Source organism: Aquarana catesbeiana, linkage group LG03 (genome assembly GCF_042186555.1).
Source record: "Aquarana catesbeiana isolate 2022-GZ linkage group LG03, ASM4218655v1, whole genome shotgun sequence".
NCBI classification, from domain to species: domain Eukaryota; kingdom Metazoa; phylum Chordata; class Amphibia; order Anura; family Ranidae; genus Aquarana; species Aquarana catesbeiana.
The window spans coordinates 731,164,606-731,185,001 of NC_133326.1; the positions used below are offsets into that span (position 1 = coordinate 731,164,606).

At 43.0% G+C, this 20,396-nt stretch overlaps 1 protein-coding gene across 1 annotated transcript in view; it reads right to left on the bottom strand.

Moving 5' to 3' along the window:
* Positions 1-326: 326 nt before the first annotated feature.
* The window catches only part of LOC141133817 (uncharacterized), a 140,474-nt gene continuing 120,404 nt past the window's right edge, over positions 327-20,396 (bottom strand). The window contains exons 11-13 of the mRNA XM_073623374.1: positions 3,263-3,424; positions 2,103-2,264; positions 327-745 (exon numbers count right to left, since the gene is read on the bottom strand). Coding sequence (XP_073479475.1) covers positions 695-745; positions 2,103-2,264; positions 3,263-3,424 — 375 coding nt within the window. The 3' untranslated portion in view covers positions 327-694. The remainder of the gene's footprint in view (positions 746-2,102; positions 2,265-3,262; positions 3,425-20,396) is intronic.

The window sequence follows — 20,396 nt, forward strand, 5'->3', positions numbered from 1 at the left end:
TGTAGATGGATATTTTGGTTTTATTTTACATCACCAGGTAGCGCTCTAGTCTCCTTTTCACCTGTAAGCCTTCCATCATTCTCCATCATTCACCTGTAAGCCTTCCATCATTCTCCATCATTCACCTGTAAGCCTTCCATCAAGTTTCAATATTAAGCTAGCTCATGGTGCTCTGGGAGTTCTTTGTCACGGGTGATTTGTTTATTTGTCAAACAAAGTTTGTATTCAGTATACTGCATATATATTTGTCAGACGAAGACTGTATACAGCATATGGTTCACAGATATAATAAAATTAACCCCAAATCATTTGCGTTAACCTTGAAGTTTTGAAACACTTGCAATATTTATTTATTAGTTAAAAAAAATGTAAAGCAGCCAATCTTCATACGGCCTGATCATTATATGTATGGAATGTACAGAACACGTATATATCTCTTTACGAGAGATAAGGCAGTAGATTTGTTCTGAGTTGCTTTAATGGTATAAGCAGAGATCTGGGGTGTGATTGGCTGGCCTGGGATAGCACTGCCCCCTGGAGGACTGAACAAAACTGTTATGGAATCAGGACCAGCAAAGGGGTGATCCAGATAGAAAAATGGGGGGTGTCCTCCGATTGGCTCATCTCTGCAATATATACATGGTGTGATGTCATCTACCCCACTCCATGTTGGTGAGGATGTTAGCCAAACCCCTTAGTGGTGCGCAGAGTTATTTCTGCGCCTGCGCTCTTCTTCCAGAAGATCCTGAAAAACAAAGTTTTGGTTACAACAAATGACAGTTCCCTGACTTCTAAAATGAGCTAAAAGGTACACTACATTACCAAAAAAATTGGGACGCCTGCCTTTACACGCACATGAACTTTAATGGCATCCCAGTCTTAGTCCGTAAGGTTCAATATCAATATTGGTGCACAGTCATGTTGGAACAGGAAGGGGCCATCCCCAAACCATTCCCACAAAGTTGGGAGCATGAAATTTTCCAAAATGTCTTGGTATGTGGGGCAGCACAGTGGTGTAGCGGTTAGCACTTTCACCTAGCAGCAAAACTAACCTACCAGCATGTCTTTAGAGTGTGGGAGAAGGCCGGAGTACCCGGAGGAAGCCCACACAGGCACAGGGAGAACATGCAAACTCCAGACAGATGGTGTTGTGGTCAGGATTCGAACCAGCGACCCCTTTTGCTACTAGGTGCATGTGCTAACCACTACACCACTGTGCTGCCCCGCATAACAGGACAATTTCATGCTTCCAACTTTGCGGGAACGGTTTGGGGACGGCCCCTTCCTGTTCCAACATGACTGCACACCAGTGCACAAAGCAAGTCCTGAGCATAATCCCATAGAACACCTTTGGTATTAATTAGAGTGGAGACTGCGAGCCAGGCCTTCTTGTCCAACATCAGTGCCTGACCTCACAAATGCTCTTCTGGAAGAATGGTCAAACATTCCCATAGACACATTCCTAAACCTTGTGAACAGCCTTCCCAGAAGAGTTGAAGCTGGTATACCTGCAAAGGGTGGGCCAACTCAATATTGAACCCTATGGACTAAGACTGGGATGCCATTAAAGTTCATGTGCATGTGAAGGCAGGTGTCCCAATACTTTTGGTAATATAGGATATCTAAGGGCAAAACACAAATATACATTGCAGTGTTCCCTCCATGCTCACACACATTGCAGTGTTCCCTCCATCCTCACACACATTGCAGTGTTCCCTCCATCCTCACACACATTGCAGTGTTCCCTCCATCCTCACACACATTGCAGTGTTCCTTCCATCCTCACACACATCGCAGTGTTTTCTCCATCCTCACACACATTGGGGGTTACTTACTAAAGGCAAATGCACTTTGCACTACAAGTGCACTGCAAATGCACTTGGAAGTGCAGTTGCTTTAGATCTGAGGGGGACATGCAAGGAAAATAAAAAAACAGCATTTTTGCTTGCACATGATTGGATGATAAAATCAGCAGAGCTTCCCCTCATTTCAGATGTTCCTCTAAGATCTACAGCGACTGCACTTGCAGTGCACTTGTAGTGCAGAGTGGATTTGCCTTTAGTAAATCAACCCCATTGCAGTGTTCTCAGGCTCAGACTCACAATGAACAAGGCGCAGGCCATCAGCATGGCTTTCATGGAGACATGGAGGTCCATCGGGAAATTGATAGTATATTTGTCTTTAATGCTGAACATCTCCTTGCTTAACCCCCGCCACACACGTGTGATGACCCCGATTTGTGTTGTTTTGTCAGCAGATAGAACCTGGAGAGAGAAGAGAGGGGATCATGATGACCACCAGAGTGTCTACATGGAGGATATCAATTATAGAAGTCATAATACATTTTTATAGTTGAAAAGGAGGGAATTTTACCAGTTCCTCCTTAAATTATTGAGACCCTGTTTTAGGTGACATGTTCAGTGTTATAGTTCCAAAGGTCTAAGGGTTGAAACCTTTCCACACTCTCCATCCAAAATTAAATAATAAAACTTTGTCTTGAAACTTTATAAAATGGTGGAGAACCTGCTACGTTGATGTGAAATACAAGTATTACAATTATCCAAATGTTTGAATCCTGAAGACAAGAGGTGACCAGTGGGAGAACCACAAAGAGGACCCCAAAGTGTAACATGGCAGTTTATTATAATTCTACCACATGGCCAAATGTCTGTGGACCCCTGACCATCACACCTATATGAGCCTGCTGGACATCCCATTCCAAAACCATGGTCATAATATGGAATTGTCCCATTTTTAGCTATAACATCCTCCACTCTTATGGAAAGGCTTTTCATAACATTTTGGAGAGTGTCCATAGGAATTTGTGCCCATTTGTGAGGCCAGGTACTGATGTTGGATGAAAAGACCTGGCTCAGAATCGGCATTCCAATTCATCCCAAAGGTGTTCAGTTGGGAAAAGATCAGAGCTCTGTGCAGGATACCCGAGTTCTTCCACACCAAACTGGTCATGCCATGTCTTTATGGAGCTGGCTTTGTACACGGGGGGGGGGGGGGGGGGGGGTGCCAGCTTTTTTTTTTCAAAACCCCATTTAAGTCATTAAAAGGGCGATTTGTGAGAAAAATCAATAGTGAAGATGTTTCTCTTCCTCTTCATGAACAACAAACCAATAGAAGCCCACAGCGGGCAGAAAGCATGACATATTTTCTCGCCTAAACCACCATGCAGAGGCAAACTGATGACATTTTCTACAAAGTATTATTTCTAAGGAATGAAATATTTAGTGTTTCTTGATAGACTGACCTTATAATCCTGGTCAGACATGAAGCCTTCCCCCCATCCTGGGCCTTTCACTTTAAGACAAACAAGTCCCATTGGATCCAAGATGTCAAATTTTATGGAAAAACTTGTCCACTCTTTGTATATGTAGCCAAGGAGCTCCCCGGAGGAACAGAAAACCTGCAACTATAATAATAAAAAATTGTTACAAGAGGTTGTCTAATGAGCCTGGTCATCATACCTAGAATGGTGCCTGGACTGTCCAATAATGACTGAATTTATTCCCTGTCTTTAATTAAGGCAGGAACATATCTTATATCTAACCAGCTGACCAAATCTTGTATCCACCTGGATCTACAGTTTTATATTTCATCAGTCCCTTCAGTCCACAAAGCTGTGCTTTTGTTCTCACTAGTCCTAGAGGACCATATCTTTTATCACACCACTCCTACAGGCCTGCATCTTGTATTTCACTCTCCAGTCCATACAGTCTTTCTTACCAGTCCTAGAAACTCCCTGTAAATGTGTGCCTTATATCTAACCAGTCTTACAGGACCAAGGATTTTATTATATAGTGTTTCAGGTCTTTTCTCACCAGCTGTTAAATAGTTAACCCTATGTAGTGCTCACCCCCGTAAAGGGCCCCTGATTTGCCCGAGATTCTTTTCTGAGTTTAGTGTAACAGCAGCCAGGCACACAGCAACAGTCACTCCTTTGGCTCAATGAGCAGTCTAGGGGTTGCCTTTTTCAACTTTATTGCTAAAAACCTTGGATAGGGCTTAAGGAGCTATGGGATACTCAATGAAAGCACATTCTCTATTATGTCCTTACTTTATAGGATAATCCATTTAGTCAATGACCAGAGAAACGAACAGCACCAAGACACCAACAGAAATGTCTCCAGCCAGGCAATCACTAGTATTATCGCACAAGGGATAGCAGCAGCAGCAGTCACCAGGACCTCAATACTTGGATGCCTCCTACCAATATCAGTCAGATATTCTCCCGGTGAACTCTCCGACCAGATCCCCATTGAAATCCCTTAATCAGCTCCAAAGAAGGTGGCAAACAGGCCCCCCAGGTATACCACAGCTAGGAACTCTATGAACACAGGTATAGATACAGTTGGCTACCAAGAAAGGCAACAGCCCTTCAGGCTGGGAACTTTTCCTACTAAACATTGGACAAGAACCAAGCTGCCTCAGGCCCCAAACTATTTGTGCACTCTCCCAGCCACCATCTTGGCATCCTCCCCCCCAGGGTTTGACTGAAGATATATAAATGTTCAGGCTGCTGATCCGCCTGCCCCCACACATTATATTCTGGAGTCCTTCATAAATCAGGGGAAAGCAACCAAACCTGCAGCCCGGAATAGCCCAAAGCAATCACAAACTGCTTCACTGATTAAGGTGGAGCCAAAAAGAACTTGCTTTCCTAGGATCCTATCTAGGAGGGTGCTACACCTACAATAGACCTAACTAGTGCTTAGAGGACAATATCTATCTAACACCAGTGGGAGGGGATCATGCCTTGCATTTATCAGTCTCACCAGCTTTAGAGGACCATATCTTGAATCTCACTAATCCTTAAAGATTATGACTTGTATCTTACTATTTCTAGAGAACCATTCCTTGTGAACCATATCTTGTATGCTACCAGTCCTAAAGGACCATGATTTGTATCTCACCAGTCCTAGCAGTCCATGTTTTGTTTCCAAACAGCTCTAGGAGACCGTGTCTTGTATGTCTCCAATGAAAGAGGTATCTCATCAGTTCTTGAAGCACTGGGGGTTATTTACAAAAGGCAAATCCACTTTTGCACTACAAATGCACTTTCTAGAAGACCGTGTCTTGTATGTCTCCAATGCAAGAAGTATCTCATCAGTTCTTGAAACACTGGGGGTTATTTACAAAAGGCAAATCCACTTTTGCACTACAAGTGCACTTTCAAGTGCAGTCGCTGTAGATCCGATGGGGACATGCAAGGAGAATAAAAACCAGCATTTTAGCTTGCACATGGTTGGATGATAAAATCAGCAGAGTTTCCGCTCATTTCAGATCTTCCCCTCAAATCTACAGCAACTGAAATTCCCAGTGCACTTTTAGTGCAATGTGGATTTGCCTTTCGTAAATAACCCACATTGACACTTTGTGGGAACCAGTGACACTAATACAGTGATCGGTGCTAAAAATATGCACGGTCACTGTAGTAATGACACTGGCTGGGAAGGGGTTAAACATCTAGGGCGATTAAAGGGTTAACTGTGTGCCTAGCCAGTGTTTGGGTGTACTATGTGTGCTGATTTTACTAGGGGGGGGGGAATAGACTTTTTTCTCTGCTTTGTGGGGAAAGAAAATCTATTACTTCCCTGCTGACAGGACAAGGCTCTGCCTTGTTTGCATAGGCCCTGTCTTGTGTAAATTTTTTGATGAACGCCATCGGTAATCCATTGGCCAGAACCCAGTGATTGACATCTGCTGTGTTTAATCACAGAATGGCAGAGTCGCCAGCGTGCGCGCAACCCCTACCTGTAAGTGTCAAATCAGGTACTAGGTACGTGATCTGGCACAGCCGAGCCACCTTATATCTGGGTTAATATTATTATTATCCAGGATTTATATAGCACCAACAGTTTACGCAGCACTTTACAATATAAAAGGGAGACAGTGCTCTTACAATACAATAAAATACAAGAGGGTTAAGAGGGCCCTGCTCAGAAGAGCTAATAGGATGAGGCAGGTGGTACAAAAGGTTATAACTGCGAGGAACGAGCTGATGGAAACGGTAAAAGATTAGTTGGAGGAGTGATAGGCTTCCCTGAAGAGATATGTTTTCAGGGATTGCCTGAAGGCAGCCAGAGTAGGAGATAGCCAGACAGATTGAGGTAGAGAGTTCCAGATGGGAGAGGCTCTGAAGAAGTCTTGAAGATGTGCATGGAAGGAGGAGACAATGGAGCTTGAGAGCAGAAGGTCTTGGGAGGAGTGGAGAGGACGGTTTGGGTGATATTTGGAGACATGATTGGTGATGTAGCTCGGGACGGAGTTGTGGATGGCTTTGCATGTTGTGGTTAGTATTTTGAATTTAATTCACTGGCTGATCGGAAGCCAGTGGAGGAATTGGCAGAGGGGTGGAGGACACTGAATGGAGGCCAGTGGATAGATTGGCAGAAAGGGTTAGAGGAAACTGAGGGGAGGCCAATGGAGGGATTGGCAGGGAGGGGTGGAGGACACCGAATGGAGGCCAGTGGAGAGATTGGTGGAGAGGGGTGGCGGACACTGAGTGGTTGGTAAGGTAGATGAGTCTGACATTTTTACTCAGCCCTGACATGGATTCACACCTAACCATGGACTATTAATTATTCCAGTTAGTCCATCCAATTTATCTCTTGAGAGGTATACTCCAAGACTGTCTAGAACTGCCCGATTGATCTGGGCCATTCATCTACTACCTTTAATAAAAATGGAAAAAAAAAAATTCTCCATATGCAGTGTGGGTTACTTTCCATATGTATCGCTATGCCTGAGGACCGTGTCACAATAGTCAGGTCTAAGGTATTTACGGGTTAATGACACTAAAGCATACAACAAGCCCCGGAAAGGACAAGTATTGTTTTATGCCTGATCACCCTACACCTGACCCCTAGGCTCAGATACCTGGGAGTTCCCCACCTAGGTTGATTGCAGTTTGATTGCACATGTGAATGGCGTCCTGTGTGTTTTGTTGAAGTGACAACGTTGTCTCTTTCTTTTTAACCAATTTTAACAGTGTTTGGAGGGGTGGGCCACTGTACCCTTGTATAAGTTGTTTGCCTTTTGTATTAATAAAGTTTACATCACCAATCACACACACCGTGGTTGGTCCCCCTTTACAAATCTTCTTGTCCTCTGTCCCCAAACCAACCTCTTTTCAGATGAGTCTGGCAGCAGCATTCATGAAAGACTGAAGAGGGGATAGCCTATGGAGAGGCAGGCCAATGAGAAGGGAGTTGCAATAGTCAAGACGTGAGGTAACGAAGGAGTCAACGAGGAGCTTGTTGATTTCATTCGTTAAAAAGGGAAGATGTTATGGAGGTGAAGTCTACAAGCTTTTGACAACGATTGGATTTTGGGGCTGAAAGGACAGGTCAGAGTCTAGTATTACACCCTGGTGTGAGGGGAGGGATTGATGGTTGCATAATTGACCTTGATGGAGGGGGGCACGGGCGGGGGCAGGGGGGATATTATTAGCTCGGTTTAAGAGAGATTTCGCTTAAGGAAGTGGTGTGACATCCATGCTGATATGTCAGTTAGTAAGTTAGTATAACGAGAGGAGACTGAAGGAGTGAGGAGAAGAGGGTTATACGGTCGGCAAGCGGTTAAAAGGCCTTCAGTAACGTACAAGTGTTACTACTATGAAGAGACAAGAGTTCATGCGCCCAACTGAATGAAACAAGACTTCTTGTATAGTGTCAGTTTTCTGACTTGCATCACTTGTAGTAACAAAATGAGAAGATGACACAAGAGATGTATATAACACTTTAGGACTGTGACTGCAAAAGTTAATCCAGAGAAGAGTCAAGGGGAAGTGAATTTGGTGCATTTCATTATTTTGTAAGATATTGGATACTTTTGGATAAAAGGTTACATCACTTTTCAATTTTCAGTATACAGTTACATAGTAGGTGAGGTTGAAAAAAGACACAAGTCCATCAAGTCCAACCTATGTGTGTGATTATATGTCATATATATATATATATATGTTATATGTATTACCTTGTATATCCCTGTATGTTGTGGTCGTTCAGGTGCTTATCTAATAGTTTTATGGAAACTATTGATGCTCCCCTGCTGAGACCACCGCCTGTGGAAGGGAATTCCACATCCTTGCCGCTCTTACAGTAAAGAACCCTCTACATAGTTTAAGGTTAAACCTCTTTTCTTCTAATTTTAATGAGTGGCCACGAGTCTTGTTCAACTCTCTTCTGCGAAAAAGTTTTATTTCTATTGTGGGGTCACCAGTACGGTATTTGTATATTGAAATCATATCCCCTCTCAAGCGTCTCTTCTCCAGAGAGAATAAGTTCAGTGCTCGTAACCTTTCCTCATAACTAGGGATGGGCTGAACACCCCCTGGTTCAGTTCGCACCAGAACATGCCAACAGGCAAAAAATTTGGGACACGAACATGAAAAATCAAAAGTGCTCGTTTTAAAGGCTAATGCCGCATACACACGATCGGACTTTACGGCATACTTGGTTCGGCGGACCGGAGTCCGTCGGACAATTCGATCGTGTGTGGGCTCCAGCAGGCTTTTTTTCCCCAAAAGTTTTGACGGACCTAGAAATGAAACATGTTTCAATTCTTTACGAAGGACTCGAGTCCGGTCGAAAAATCGGCTCATCTGTATGCTAGTCCGACAGACAAAAAACGATGCTAGGGCAGCTATTGGCTACTGGCTATCAACTTCCTTATTTTAGTCCGGTGTACGTCATCACGTACGAATTCGACGGACTTTGGTTGATCGTGTGTAGGCAAGTCCATTCATTCGTAAAATCCGTCGAAAAGTCCGCCGGACAAAGTCTGCCGTAAAGTCTGCTCGTGTGTACGCGGCATTACAGGTATATGCATGATATTGTCTTAAAAAGTGTTTGGGGACCCGGGTCCTGCCCCAGGGGACATGGATCAATGCAAAAAAAAAGCTTTAAAAATGTCAGTTTTCTTGGGAGCAGTGATTTTAATAATGCTTAAAGTGGATGTAAACCCAAAATCTTTCTTTTTTTTTTTTTTAGATGTCATAATGTAGAGTATAAGATTTCCTATAATTTGAGCCCAGTCTTGCCACAAAGAGTTAATCCAGCTCTGAGCAATGCTCTTTTTTTGTTGTAAAAGTTTTTATTGAAGGTATACAAGATAACAAGAAGCGGACGCAGCCGCTTTGAAGGCTAAAGAAATATAGTGATACAACAGTTTAGTGAATCATGTAAATCAAACGATAGGAGACTAATTTTGATACAATTCAGCTAACGAGGGAGAGAGTTATAAGGTCTATATAGGAAGATGTTATGGTAATTTCCTTGTGTAATGTAAAGGTCTGTTAGTAATGAGAGCGTCTCAGCTTGCCACGGAATATCTGGGTGTAAAGGGTATAAATGTACCATGGTAAGGATTGGTCAGCCTTTGATTAGTAGTATGGGGAAAGGGGGGAATATTGGGTCGGTTAGTAGCATCAGGTGTGTGGAACTTCTTCTTGTAGTACATTCTTTGGAAAGAAAGAAGGGGGGGCCTGAACAAAGAAATAGGGAAAGAGGGGTGGTGGGGAAGGCTGGAGGTTAAGCTGGTCATATTTGCCGTACCACAGCTCTCGAGTGTGTATCATGTGAGGATCCTTTGGTATTCGTCTGTTGTTTTGAAATGTAACTAACAAGACCATATCTTGGTGAATTTAGAAGGTGTATCTTTCGCCTGATGAATTAGGTCCTCCAGTTCCGCTGTCTTATTAATACGTCGGAACCAATCCACTAGGGAGGGTGGTTCTGAGGAGCGCCATTTGTTAGGGATACACATTTTTGCTGCATGTACCATGTGCATAGCCAAAGAGCGGAAGTACGTACGTTTCGGTAGTGATGGGTGGTGCAACAGATATTGTGCTGGAGTGTAATCTAGTTTGTAGGTAGTTATCTGGTGGATGAATCTGTGTACTTCCTTCCAAAAAGGTTGGAGTTTAGGGCATGTCCACCAGATGTGTAATAGTGATCCAATCTCTATTCCACATCTCCAACAGTGTGGAGAAATTGTCGGGTATATGTGATGGAGTTTAAGGGGTGTTCTGTACCACCTTGAGAGCAGTTTGAATGCATTTTCTTGTGCATAAATATTCAATGAGCCCTTATGGATATTCGTGTACATGGTTTCCCAGTCCGTGTCCGAAAGGGTTATGGCAAGGTCTTGTTCCCATGCATTGTTGGCCCAGTTATGTTTGGGGTTCTGATCTGAGAATAGTAGGGCATACATGTATGATATGAGATGTCTTTGGGGTTCCATTTTTAGACACATTTCTCCGAAGGGGGTGTGTTGTCTCGACCATTCCGAACTGCGTGCAGGGGTGTCGAGAAAGTGTCTGATTTGTACATATGTCCAGAATGGGAGTGTATCCGTTGTTAATCTAGCTGCTAGATTGGTATAGGAGAGGGGGAGGCCTCCTTCAAAGAAGTGCCCCACTCTAACGTTTGAGTGTGGCCAGATCCTTTTCAAGAAGGATGTATGCGATCCTGGGGCAAAATCAGGGTTGAGTCTAAGTGGGGTCATCGGGCCTATTTGCGAGAAGATCTTGTGCTTGTTACAGGTGTTTTTCGGAAGGCAACAAGTGAAAATCAATATATAGGGAGTGGCGCTGTGTTAGAACAAAGAGTGTGACTGTAGAATTAACAAGTGCTCTGGTGCGTGATATAATCGGTTCTTAGAAGTGAAAAAATATTATAATATGAAACTCCCAAAAATCAATATATCCATATATGTAATTATTGAAAAATCCTTATTTAGTGGTAGAGGGAATTGTCAGCTATGTGTGCAAGCAGTAACAATCCCAACCAATAGGCAAACTCAAACTTTAAGTTATCACCATTATATAACATGTGTTGACAATGGTATATATAAATCTACTAATTAGTAAATATAAAGTGACAAGTGCCAGGTGGTGCTATGTATAAAAACTGTGGTTATCAAACCATTGTGCAATAATGTGCAAAAAAACATTTAAAAATTGTAAATCATTATTTATGTGTAAAATCCTCAACAATGTATCGAAAAAAATCCCATATACTGTTTATTGCAAAGTGTTCGTAACAGTAATATAATGTGCCATGCACCAAATCCCCGTAGAAATCATGCAGAAGGTTCTTCTTTGGTGGTAAAGAGCCGTGCTGTAATTATTGGCAATCTCCCCCCAAAGTGGTTGCACTCACCGGAGCACTCCACCCCTGCAGGGGTATGAGCGTATGATGTTGATCCTGTTGGTCTCTCCGATTGTATGGGTGCCGGTATCCTTCCACGCGTCCCAATCCAAAGCAGCCACTTGCATACAGGGAGATGGGGACTCACTGTCCCTTGATGTAATGCAGGTCCCAACTAGATATCCACTGATCAGCATAAGAGTTATGACTCATCAGTTTCTGCAACCCTTTGTCCTTTAGCTGTGGTGCCAAGAGGCACAGAGGAACAAACAGTGATTTCTTCAGAATAACAAAAGTTGTCTCACCACCATTGCACGGCTGTGCATGTATCCAGGACCACAGCTAAAGGACAAAGGGTTGCAGAAACTGATGAGTCATAACTCTTATGCTGATCAGTGGATATCTAGTTGGGACCTGCATTACATCAAGGGACAGTGAGTCCCCATCTCCCTGTATGCAAGTGGCTGCTTTGGATTGGGACGCATGGAAGGATACCGGCACCCATACAATCGGAGAGACCAACAGGATCAACATCATACGCTCATACCCCTGCAGGGGTGGAGTGCTCCGGTGAGTGCAACCACTTTGGGGGGAGATTGCCAATAATTACAGCACGGCTCTTTACCACCAAAGAAGAACCTTCTGCATGATTTCTACGGGGATTTGGTGCATGGCACATTATATTACTGTTACGAACACTTTGCAATAAACAGTATATGGGATTTTTTTCGATACATTGTTGAGGATTTTACACATAAATAATGATTTACAATTTTTAAATGTTTTTTGCACATTATTGCACAATGGTTTGATAACCACAGTTTTTATACATAGCACCACCTGGCACTTGTCACTTTATATTTACTAATTAGTAGATTTATATATACCATTGTCAACACATGTTATATAATGGTGATAACTTAAAGTTTGAGTTTGCCTATTGGTTGGGATTGTTACTGCTTGCACACATAGCTGACAATTCCCTCTACAACTAAAAAAGGATTTTTCACTAATTACATACAGGGGGTCCCCGGGTTACAAACAAGTTAGGGACTGTAGGTTTGTTCTTAAGTTGAATCTGTTTGTAAGTCGAAACAGGTACATTTTTTAAATGTAGCTCCAGCCAAAAAAACTATTTTTAAGCTTTTTGGATAGCATAGGGAAGGGTTAACACCCCTGTAACATTTGTTTTGCTGTCTGTGCCCCTGTTCAGAAGATTTCACCTCACTTTCTGTCCCAATGACAATTGGATTTTGAAAATTTTGGGTTGTTGTGGAAACAAGCCTTGGTGATAATGCATCAGTGGAGGTACCTTTTCCCCATAATTGCTCTTACAGGAGTAAATTTCCCTTCCTAGGGGTAGATTTCCTCTCACTTCCTGTTTTCTCCCTCCGTTTGTAAGTAGGAGTCGTTTGTAAGTCGGATGTTTGTAATTAGGGGACCCCCTGTATATGGATATATTGATTTTTGGGAGTTTCATATTATAATATTTTTTCACTTCTAAGAAGCGATTATATCACGCACCAGAGCACTTGTTAATTCTACAGTCACACTCTTTGTTTTAACACAGCGCCACTCCCTATATTTTGATTTTCAGTTTTTTTGGGGTATCACTGAGGTGTTCCCTACTTACATAGGGGGGCTGCAGGTGTAAAATAGTCTGAAGAGTGGATCTGTTGATTTATTTAGGAAGGCAACAAGTGTCGGTTGGATTAATGGGTGGGAAGTATATATTGATGGGATGTGGTTTGGAGCCAACCATGGGGTTTGGACCAGCAGGATGGATGATATGGAGCCTTCCAATTGGACCCAGTGTTTAATTGTGGAGTGAACATTCCAATCGATGATTCTAGTTAAGTGGCAAGCTTGTTGATATTTTTTGATATCTGGTAGGCCTAAGCCTCCTTTGAGTTTAGGAACAGTAAGTTTATTATAGCTTAGTCTGGGTCGCAAAGTGCCCCAAATAAAATCTGAACATGCTTTGCGATATGTCGTGAAGAAGGCAGGTGGGATTTTGATCGGGATCGTTTGGAGTAGATATATTATTCTAGGGAGGATGTTCATCTTTACTATGGCAGCTCTGCCAAACCAGGAAAAGAGTCCTACAGACCATTTTCTTAAGTCATGTACTATATTCTGTAACAAAGTCAAGTGATTCGCCGAGTATAGATCCGATAGGGAGGAGGTCAGTTGAATGCCTAAATAAGTAAGTTTGTGACTGTTCCATTTAAACAGGAAGTTATTTTGACATTGTTTGCAGATCTCAGGGGGTAGGGCGATATTTAAAGCATTGGACTTAGAAAAGTTGATTTGGAGGTTAGATGGAAGTTTAAAGTGGTTGAGGTTCTTTAGCAGGTTTGGGATAGTTGTCAGTGGTTCTGTAAGGAAGAGGAATATGTCATCAGCAAAAGCTGCTACTTTGTATGTGTGTTGATTCACTTCTATTCCTTTAACGTCTAGGTCTGCTCTAATGCATCTCAGTAGTGGTTCCAGCGAAAGGACAAAAATTAAGGGGAACAATGGGCATCCCTGGCGAGTTCCATTTGAAATGGAGAAGGCATCCCATAGGTGGCCGTTGACACGCACTCTTGCAGTGGGAGTGGAGTACAGCATGAGTATAAGATTAAGCATTCGGGAAGGAAGGCCAATGGTTTTTAGAGTTTCTGTCATATAATCCCAGGCCACTCTATCAAATGCCTTCTATGCGTCCAGGGATAGGAGAAACCCCTTGCGTTGGTTGGACGTGAGCCAATGGTGCATATTAATGGCTTTAAGGGTGTTATCCCTTGCCTCTCTACCAGGGTTGAAACCCACTTGGTCAAGGTGGATCAAGTTTGGGAGCAAGGGGAGAAGTCGGTTAGCCAATACTTTGGCATACCACTTAAGGTCCACGTTCAGTAATGAGATAGGTCTGTAGTTCAATACTAGTGAAGAGTCCTTTCCTGGCTTTGGGATAACCGCTATGTGTGCAGTCAATAAATCACGTGAGGGTGCGGTGGGTGATGAACGTGTGTCAAAAGTCGATACAAAAACAGGGGTTAGCAAGTTTGCGTAAGTGTTATAATATACTACCGTCAGTCCATCGGGTCCTGGACTTTTACCTGTCTTCATTAGTTTTAGGGCTAAGTTTGCTTCCTCCGTGGTCAGGGGTTTGTCTAAATCTTGAATTGGATTCCGAAATGGGGGTAGGGCTATATTGTTTTAGGAAGTCAGTGATCATTTGTTTCCTCTTGGTCTTGTTTCGAGTTGAGTCAGACGAGGGTAGATAGTATCATTTGGAATAATACGTTACCAACTGTTCAGCTATGTCTGGGGTTGATTTACGACCCAACGCATCTGTGAGCGAGTGTATTGTTGTACTAGCTTTTTTGGTTTGAAGAGCATTCGCCAGTAATTTGTTGGGTTTGTTGCCATATTCATAGAAGGTTTTTTGAGTAAGGATGTATTTACGTCGAATTTGTTTGCCTAATAATTCCAGAATCTCTTTCCTGGATTGTATTAGTATATTTAAAGTGTTTATGGCTGTTGTGTGTTTGTGTGTTTTTTCCAGTTGACTTATCCGGTTGGCGAGGTCATTAAAATGTTTCTCTCTTTCTTTGCGTCGTTTAGCAGCCACTGCAATAAGTATTCCCCTTATTACACGTTTATGCGCTTCCCAATTCATAAGCGGTGAAGTATCAACAGCTTTATTTTCTGTAAAATATTGTTTAATGCAGTGTTCAGCTTCCACCTCAATAGACGGATCCGTGAGTAGAGAGGGATCCAATCTCCAGGATTGGGAGCGAGTATGTGTTTCAGGAAACGCTAATAGTCATTGAGATTGGGTGGTGATCTGAAAGGAACATCGGGTCAATGGACGTGCGCTGGAGGACGGGAAGGTCGTTGTAACGAGCCCCTGCTCGCTCGATTCCACTCTCCCGACACTCCTCTGCAGCTATAGAATCAGATTGCAGATCGCAACATCTGATGGTTCGGTCATCCGATGCTCCGGGACTAGAACTACAGCTATGTGCCGTTCTAATCCAGTTGTGTAGCTCAGAACAAACACCAGGCAGGCTGTATGTAAGTTCAACCAGGAATCTCTTTTATTGAAAAATACAGGCTCTTTTATACAGTAAAAGAGGAGGTGTATACCTCCTGCTCATATTACTCTGAACATTACACCTGTAACCTAATTAACCTAATTAACATGAGCTAGTTTACTAACATGACCTTTTGCCCAGACTTGTGGTCACCAAGCTTCACACAGTACATTATACATTATCATAAGTACAACCACAGGACATTTTCACATTAGCAGGAGCTAATTAACACAAACAATAATGGGGATCTAATGACTCTTAGATCCCATACTAGACTTATTTACAATACACATTCTAGCTGGCAACAGACAGACAGGTGGCTGGAATTGACATCAGCATCTCCTAACAGTATTTGTCCCAGCATTATGAATCAGCCACTATTCCTAATATGGCAAATCCAGGGTCCCCAGAGTCTGTGTGTCCTGGGGGACCAGGACCCGAATCCACAGTAATACCACCTCAAGGGTCCCCAGAGTCTGTGTGTCCTGGGGGACCAGGACCCGAATCCACAGTAATACCACCTCAAGGGTCCCCAGGCATACAGCTCACAAAGAGCACCGTTCCCCCAAATGCCATGGCCCACGATCGATCGACAAGAGGCTAGCATTCAGTCCCCTCCAAAAGTCTCTCTCCCGGCTAGGTCTGTCACAGTCGTTTTGTGAAATGAAGAGATAGTCAATTCTGTAATATTTTTTGTGTGGTGTCAAATAGAAAGCGTAGTCTTTACCATTGGGGTTTAACGTGCGCCACGTGTCATGAAGCAATAGGGTTTGAGGTTGAGTTTTTATGAAAGCGGTATATGGGAGAGACTATATGCCGTTTGATATATCAAGAAGAGGGTTTAGGGGTACATTAAAGTCTCCTCCCAGTATTAGGGTGCCTTCTTGAAATACTGTTAGTGACTGTAAAATTTCACGGAAGAAGGTTACATGTCCACAGTTAGGGGTATATACGTTCGCTAACGTAAGTTTCCTACCCTTATAAGAACCCTTCAAGAAAATGAATCCGCAGTTATCATCCGTCATCTTGTCAGTCAGTTGGAAAGGGCAGTGTTTTGCTAGTAGGATGGAGACTCCATTAGATTTGGAGCCTAAGTTTGTAGAGTGGTAATAGTGGGATAGTAGTGATTTTGCAATTTCGGTACAGAATCAGTACGGAAATTAGTCTCCTGTAAAAATAGTATATCTGCTTTACTACGTTGCATGGTCATGAGTAGTTGCGATCTTTTTTCAGATATATTAAACTGGTGTTCCGGCGGAAATTATACTTTTTAAATAAAAATACCCCTATAATACACAAGCTTAATGTATTCTAGTAAAGTTAGTCTGTAAACTAAGGTCTGTTTTGTTAGTTTATAGCAGTAGTTTGTTATTTTATAAACTTACAACAGGCCGTGGCCATCTTAAGTGTGGGCATCTGAAGCCAGACTGTATTTCTTCCTGGATCTCATCCTTGCAGATCTCGCACATGCTCATTGCAGTACAAGCAGTGTAATAGGTTTCAGGTCAGGTTTCCATTGCAACGGCAGTGCCAGAGGAAGTTGCCGCCCCTTCCCAGTGTTGTGGAAAATTTTATATTAATGTATTGTCATAAGAGTCTCCCAGTGTCTGTTCAATCGCAGCCCACTCTAAAGAGCTGACTGGGGCAGACTGACGCTGGTTGAGACCTGTTAAGTAGTGGAAAACTTCCTGGTGTTTGGAGAGAGGTGTTTGCGGAGAGGGGACATGTCCGCCAGCAAAGGGCCCCTGTGGAATGCACAGAACGATTGTCTGGTGGGGGTGTATTCGCTCTGCAAAGACATTATTGGTTTAGCGGTGGTTTGCTCTTGTCACCCCTGGTATGCCTGATCAACATATTTGGGGTGCCATGACATACACCTGCAGATAATTTTCCATGCACAAGGAACTCTAGTCATCGTTATTTCGTTGTATGTATTTTGCTGTTAAATCCTTATATGGTCATTCACATCCTGTGAGGTCATATCCTGTGAGGCTGAGGTCATATCCTATGAAGGAAGCGATTGGCTGTTGGGGCCAGGGCTTCCTGTTTGTGATTGCTTTTGTGGTCTTTTGAATAAAGGAGGCAGACTGAGGGCTGTGGGGGGCAGTCTTGCTGAGATGAGAATGTAAGAAGCATGTGTTGTGTCTATTTGTAAGCATGGGGCACACACCAGAGGATGGGCTACACCAGAGGATGGCATACGATCAAAAGGTGAGATGCATTTATATCATTAGAAGAAATTGTTATTATTATTAGAAACAGGAGATTTGGCTGTGTTCTTTTAGTATAGCCAAATTTCTATGTCACCAGAAGGCATTGCAAACAGGAAATGATGCGATGGGCCACGGCCAGGGAGGAGGAAGTGAAAAATGAATACAGCAGATATACAGTAGGTGCTGAGAAAAAAAATAAAAAAATATCCAATTCGTTTACAGTGCACAGTTTAGTGAGGGATGCTGAAGAGTTGTAAAAGTGGGTGGAACTCCACTTTAAGTCCTTTTACATTAAGTGAGATGATTTTGATCGGTGGTGTGGTCACTGTATGGGACGGTGAGGCCATTTTAAAGCAGTTATGTGGATCCAGGAGTTTGTGTATGAATAAAGGCTGCAAGAGCTGTGGCAGATAAGAAGGTTAAAATCTAATAGGTAATTTAGAGTAGGATATTCAACCAGGTTTAGGAACCGTGTGTAATTTGTTTAGTAGTATTGGTGGGGAGGGTACCAAGATATGCAAGTAGCTAGGATATGGGGTCGGGGAGACTGGCGACAACGGAGAGCCTGCTCTCCTGTCCAAACAGAGGGAAGTAAATGCCGGAAGAGGTCAGTGGCGTCTGAATTATTAGTCAATATATGTGTTTATATCATGTTATAGTGCCACTGAGTGGGAGGTGGTTTGAATGAAAAGAAGTGGTATTCTAGATATGTCATCAGACCATTAGCCTAAGTCTGGCATATTTTTATACAGGTGGGGAGTAGGGTGTAATCATGAAACCGTGGGGTTGGTATCTCGTGGTATAGGGGTATGGGTAGAGACCCTCTAGTGTCCTGGAGGGTCTTTCCATTGTGCAGTAAGAACGTATGATCTTTTATTAGGGGGATTTATAGTCTTTTTGAGACATGTTGGTGTTTCTGTGTGTTTCGTTTTAGTTCATTTTAGTTCTAGCTTGTTCGGTCATATGAGCGAGCCTTTGATATAACAGACATTTTGTTGTGATTGAAGTGTTATGTGTGCGATAAGTTGTGTCAGAAAACAGTAAACTTAAGTGTGTCAGCAGGATATCAAACTAATACGTGTGAACAAGAGGATAAAATATACCCTGGAGGGACCTGTGATAGTTATTAGTTGTGGCAATCGAGTGAGGCAGTGTTTGCAGTGTTGCTTGGAAACAACAGCAATTGGACCATCATTATAATGAAGCGGTAAGATCGTAGTGTATGAGGAGCATTGCAATTACAGAAATTCTAGAAGCACACATATTGTTCTTGTGTACTCATTGACTATAGCATTAGCCTCAGTTTTCAATAGGGCCGTGGACATTAGTGTCAGTAAGCATTTTTCACCACTAGATGGCACCCGGAGATAATGTTTTAGATTGGGAGACTCCAATACATAATACTTATAAAGAATCAGGTATAAAGGTAGGTTCAAGAGAAAAAAAAAAAAGTTTTAGCTATTATGCCGAACAACATGTCTGCTAACCTGTTCTTCACATTTAAAACTGTCATTTCTCATTAGGATGGTATAGATTAATTTATTATCTAGTTGCAATGTCAATAATTAATATACCGAATAAAACAAAGGAACAGACTTCGTTATGGGTTAAACTAACCAAGGTCGTTAGTGTGTTCACGGCTTCCTAGCACAGAGGAAAAGAAGAAAGGTAACAGCGCTCTCTGCAGGGACAACTTAATCCATACACCAGGTCCAATCACAGGTGCCGAGGCTCGATGTGTCCCAACACACTCCATTGCAACAGTAATGAGGAGAGTCGGCAAAACTGTAATCCTTGAAGTGACGTTTATTGGTACATCGGAGTGACAATAAAACAATAAACTGACGCGTTTCGGCAATAGCCTTAGTCATAGCTCACATAGCTATGACTAAGGCTATTGCCGAAACGTGTCAGCTTTATTGTTTTATTGTCACTCTGATGTACCAAAAAACGTAACTTCAAGGATTACAGTTTTGCCGGCTCTCCTTATTCCTAGCACAGAGGTTAGCATATGGGGGGAGGTTCATCAGTCAGCACCAACATCCGCAGATTGAGGCAGCCCCGGATGAAGATGTATTCGTTGGTAGCGGTGGTATGTTCGTACAAAGATTCATGGTTTTTGAGTGTCATATTCTTCTAGTACAGTGGTTCTCAACCTGGGGGTCGGGACCCCCTCGGGGGTCGAATGATGATTTGCCAGGGGTCACCGAAGCCTGGGCTGTTCCTAAAGCCCGCACCACTCTCCCAGCCTTTTTTTCAGCCACCCAGCTGGGCTGTTCCTGGAGCCTGCGGCCACCCACTCAGCCTCTTCGCAGCCGCCCATTCAATTCACGGCATGGCTGGGGGGGCAAAGACTAGAGGTCAGCTGACTGGTGAGGAATGTGAAGTGGGAGGGGCTGGAGGAGACCCTATCTCCTGATTTCGGTATAGGTGTCACTGCTGTGAGACACCACAGAGCTGGGGACACAGTGAGTAACACTACCTGGGATTATAATTGCCATTAAAAGTCCCCACTACAGTTCTCAGATCAGCAGATGACCTTCATCAAGAGCACCTAAGTTGGTTGATCAGAAATCCCCCAGCACTGCTACTCATCCCATCCCCCCTCCCACCAAGGAGTAAGAGAAGGAATATAAATAGAGAATACATGCAAGGGAGAGGAAAAGAGGGGGGGGGAATAAAGAATAAGAGAAAGAACAAGAAAGTCAGCTAGAGAGAGGGATGGGGAAAAAAACAAGAAATTAGGATAGAGAGAGAGATAAAAAGGAAAGAAAGGAGAACAATGAGAGAGTGCTACATCCTAAAATTTATCATAAGGGGTTTTAAGTGGAAGGGACTCACGGAGTGCTAAATGTCCGTGGGTTTGGGGCGCTAATTACTTGTCTTGCCTTGGGTGCTGACAACCCATGCTATGAAAATAATTTTACTGTTAGGGG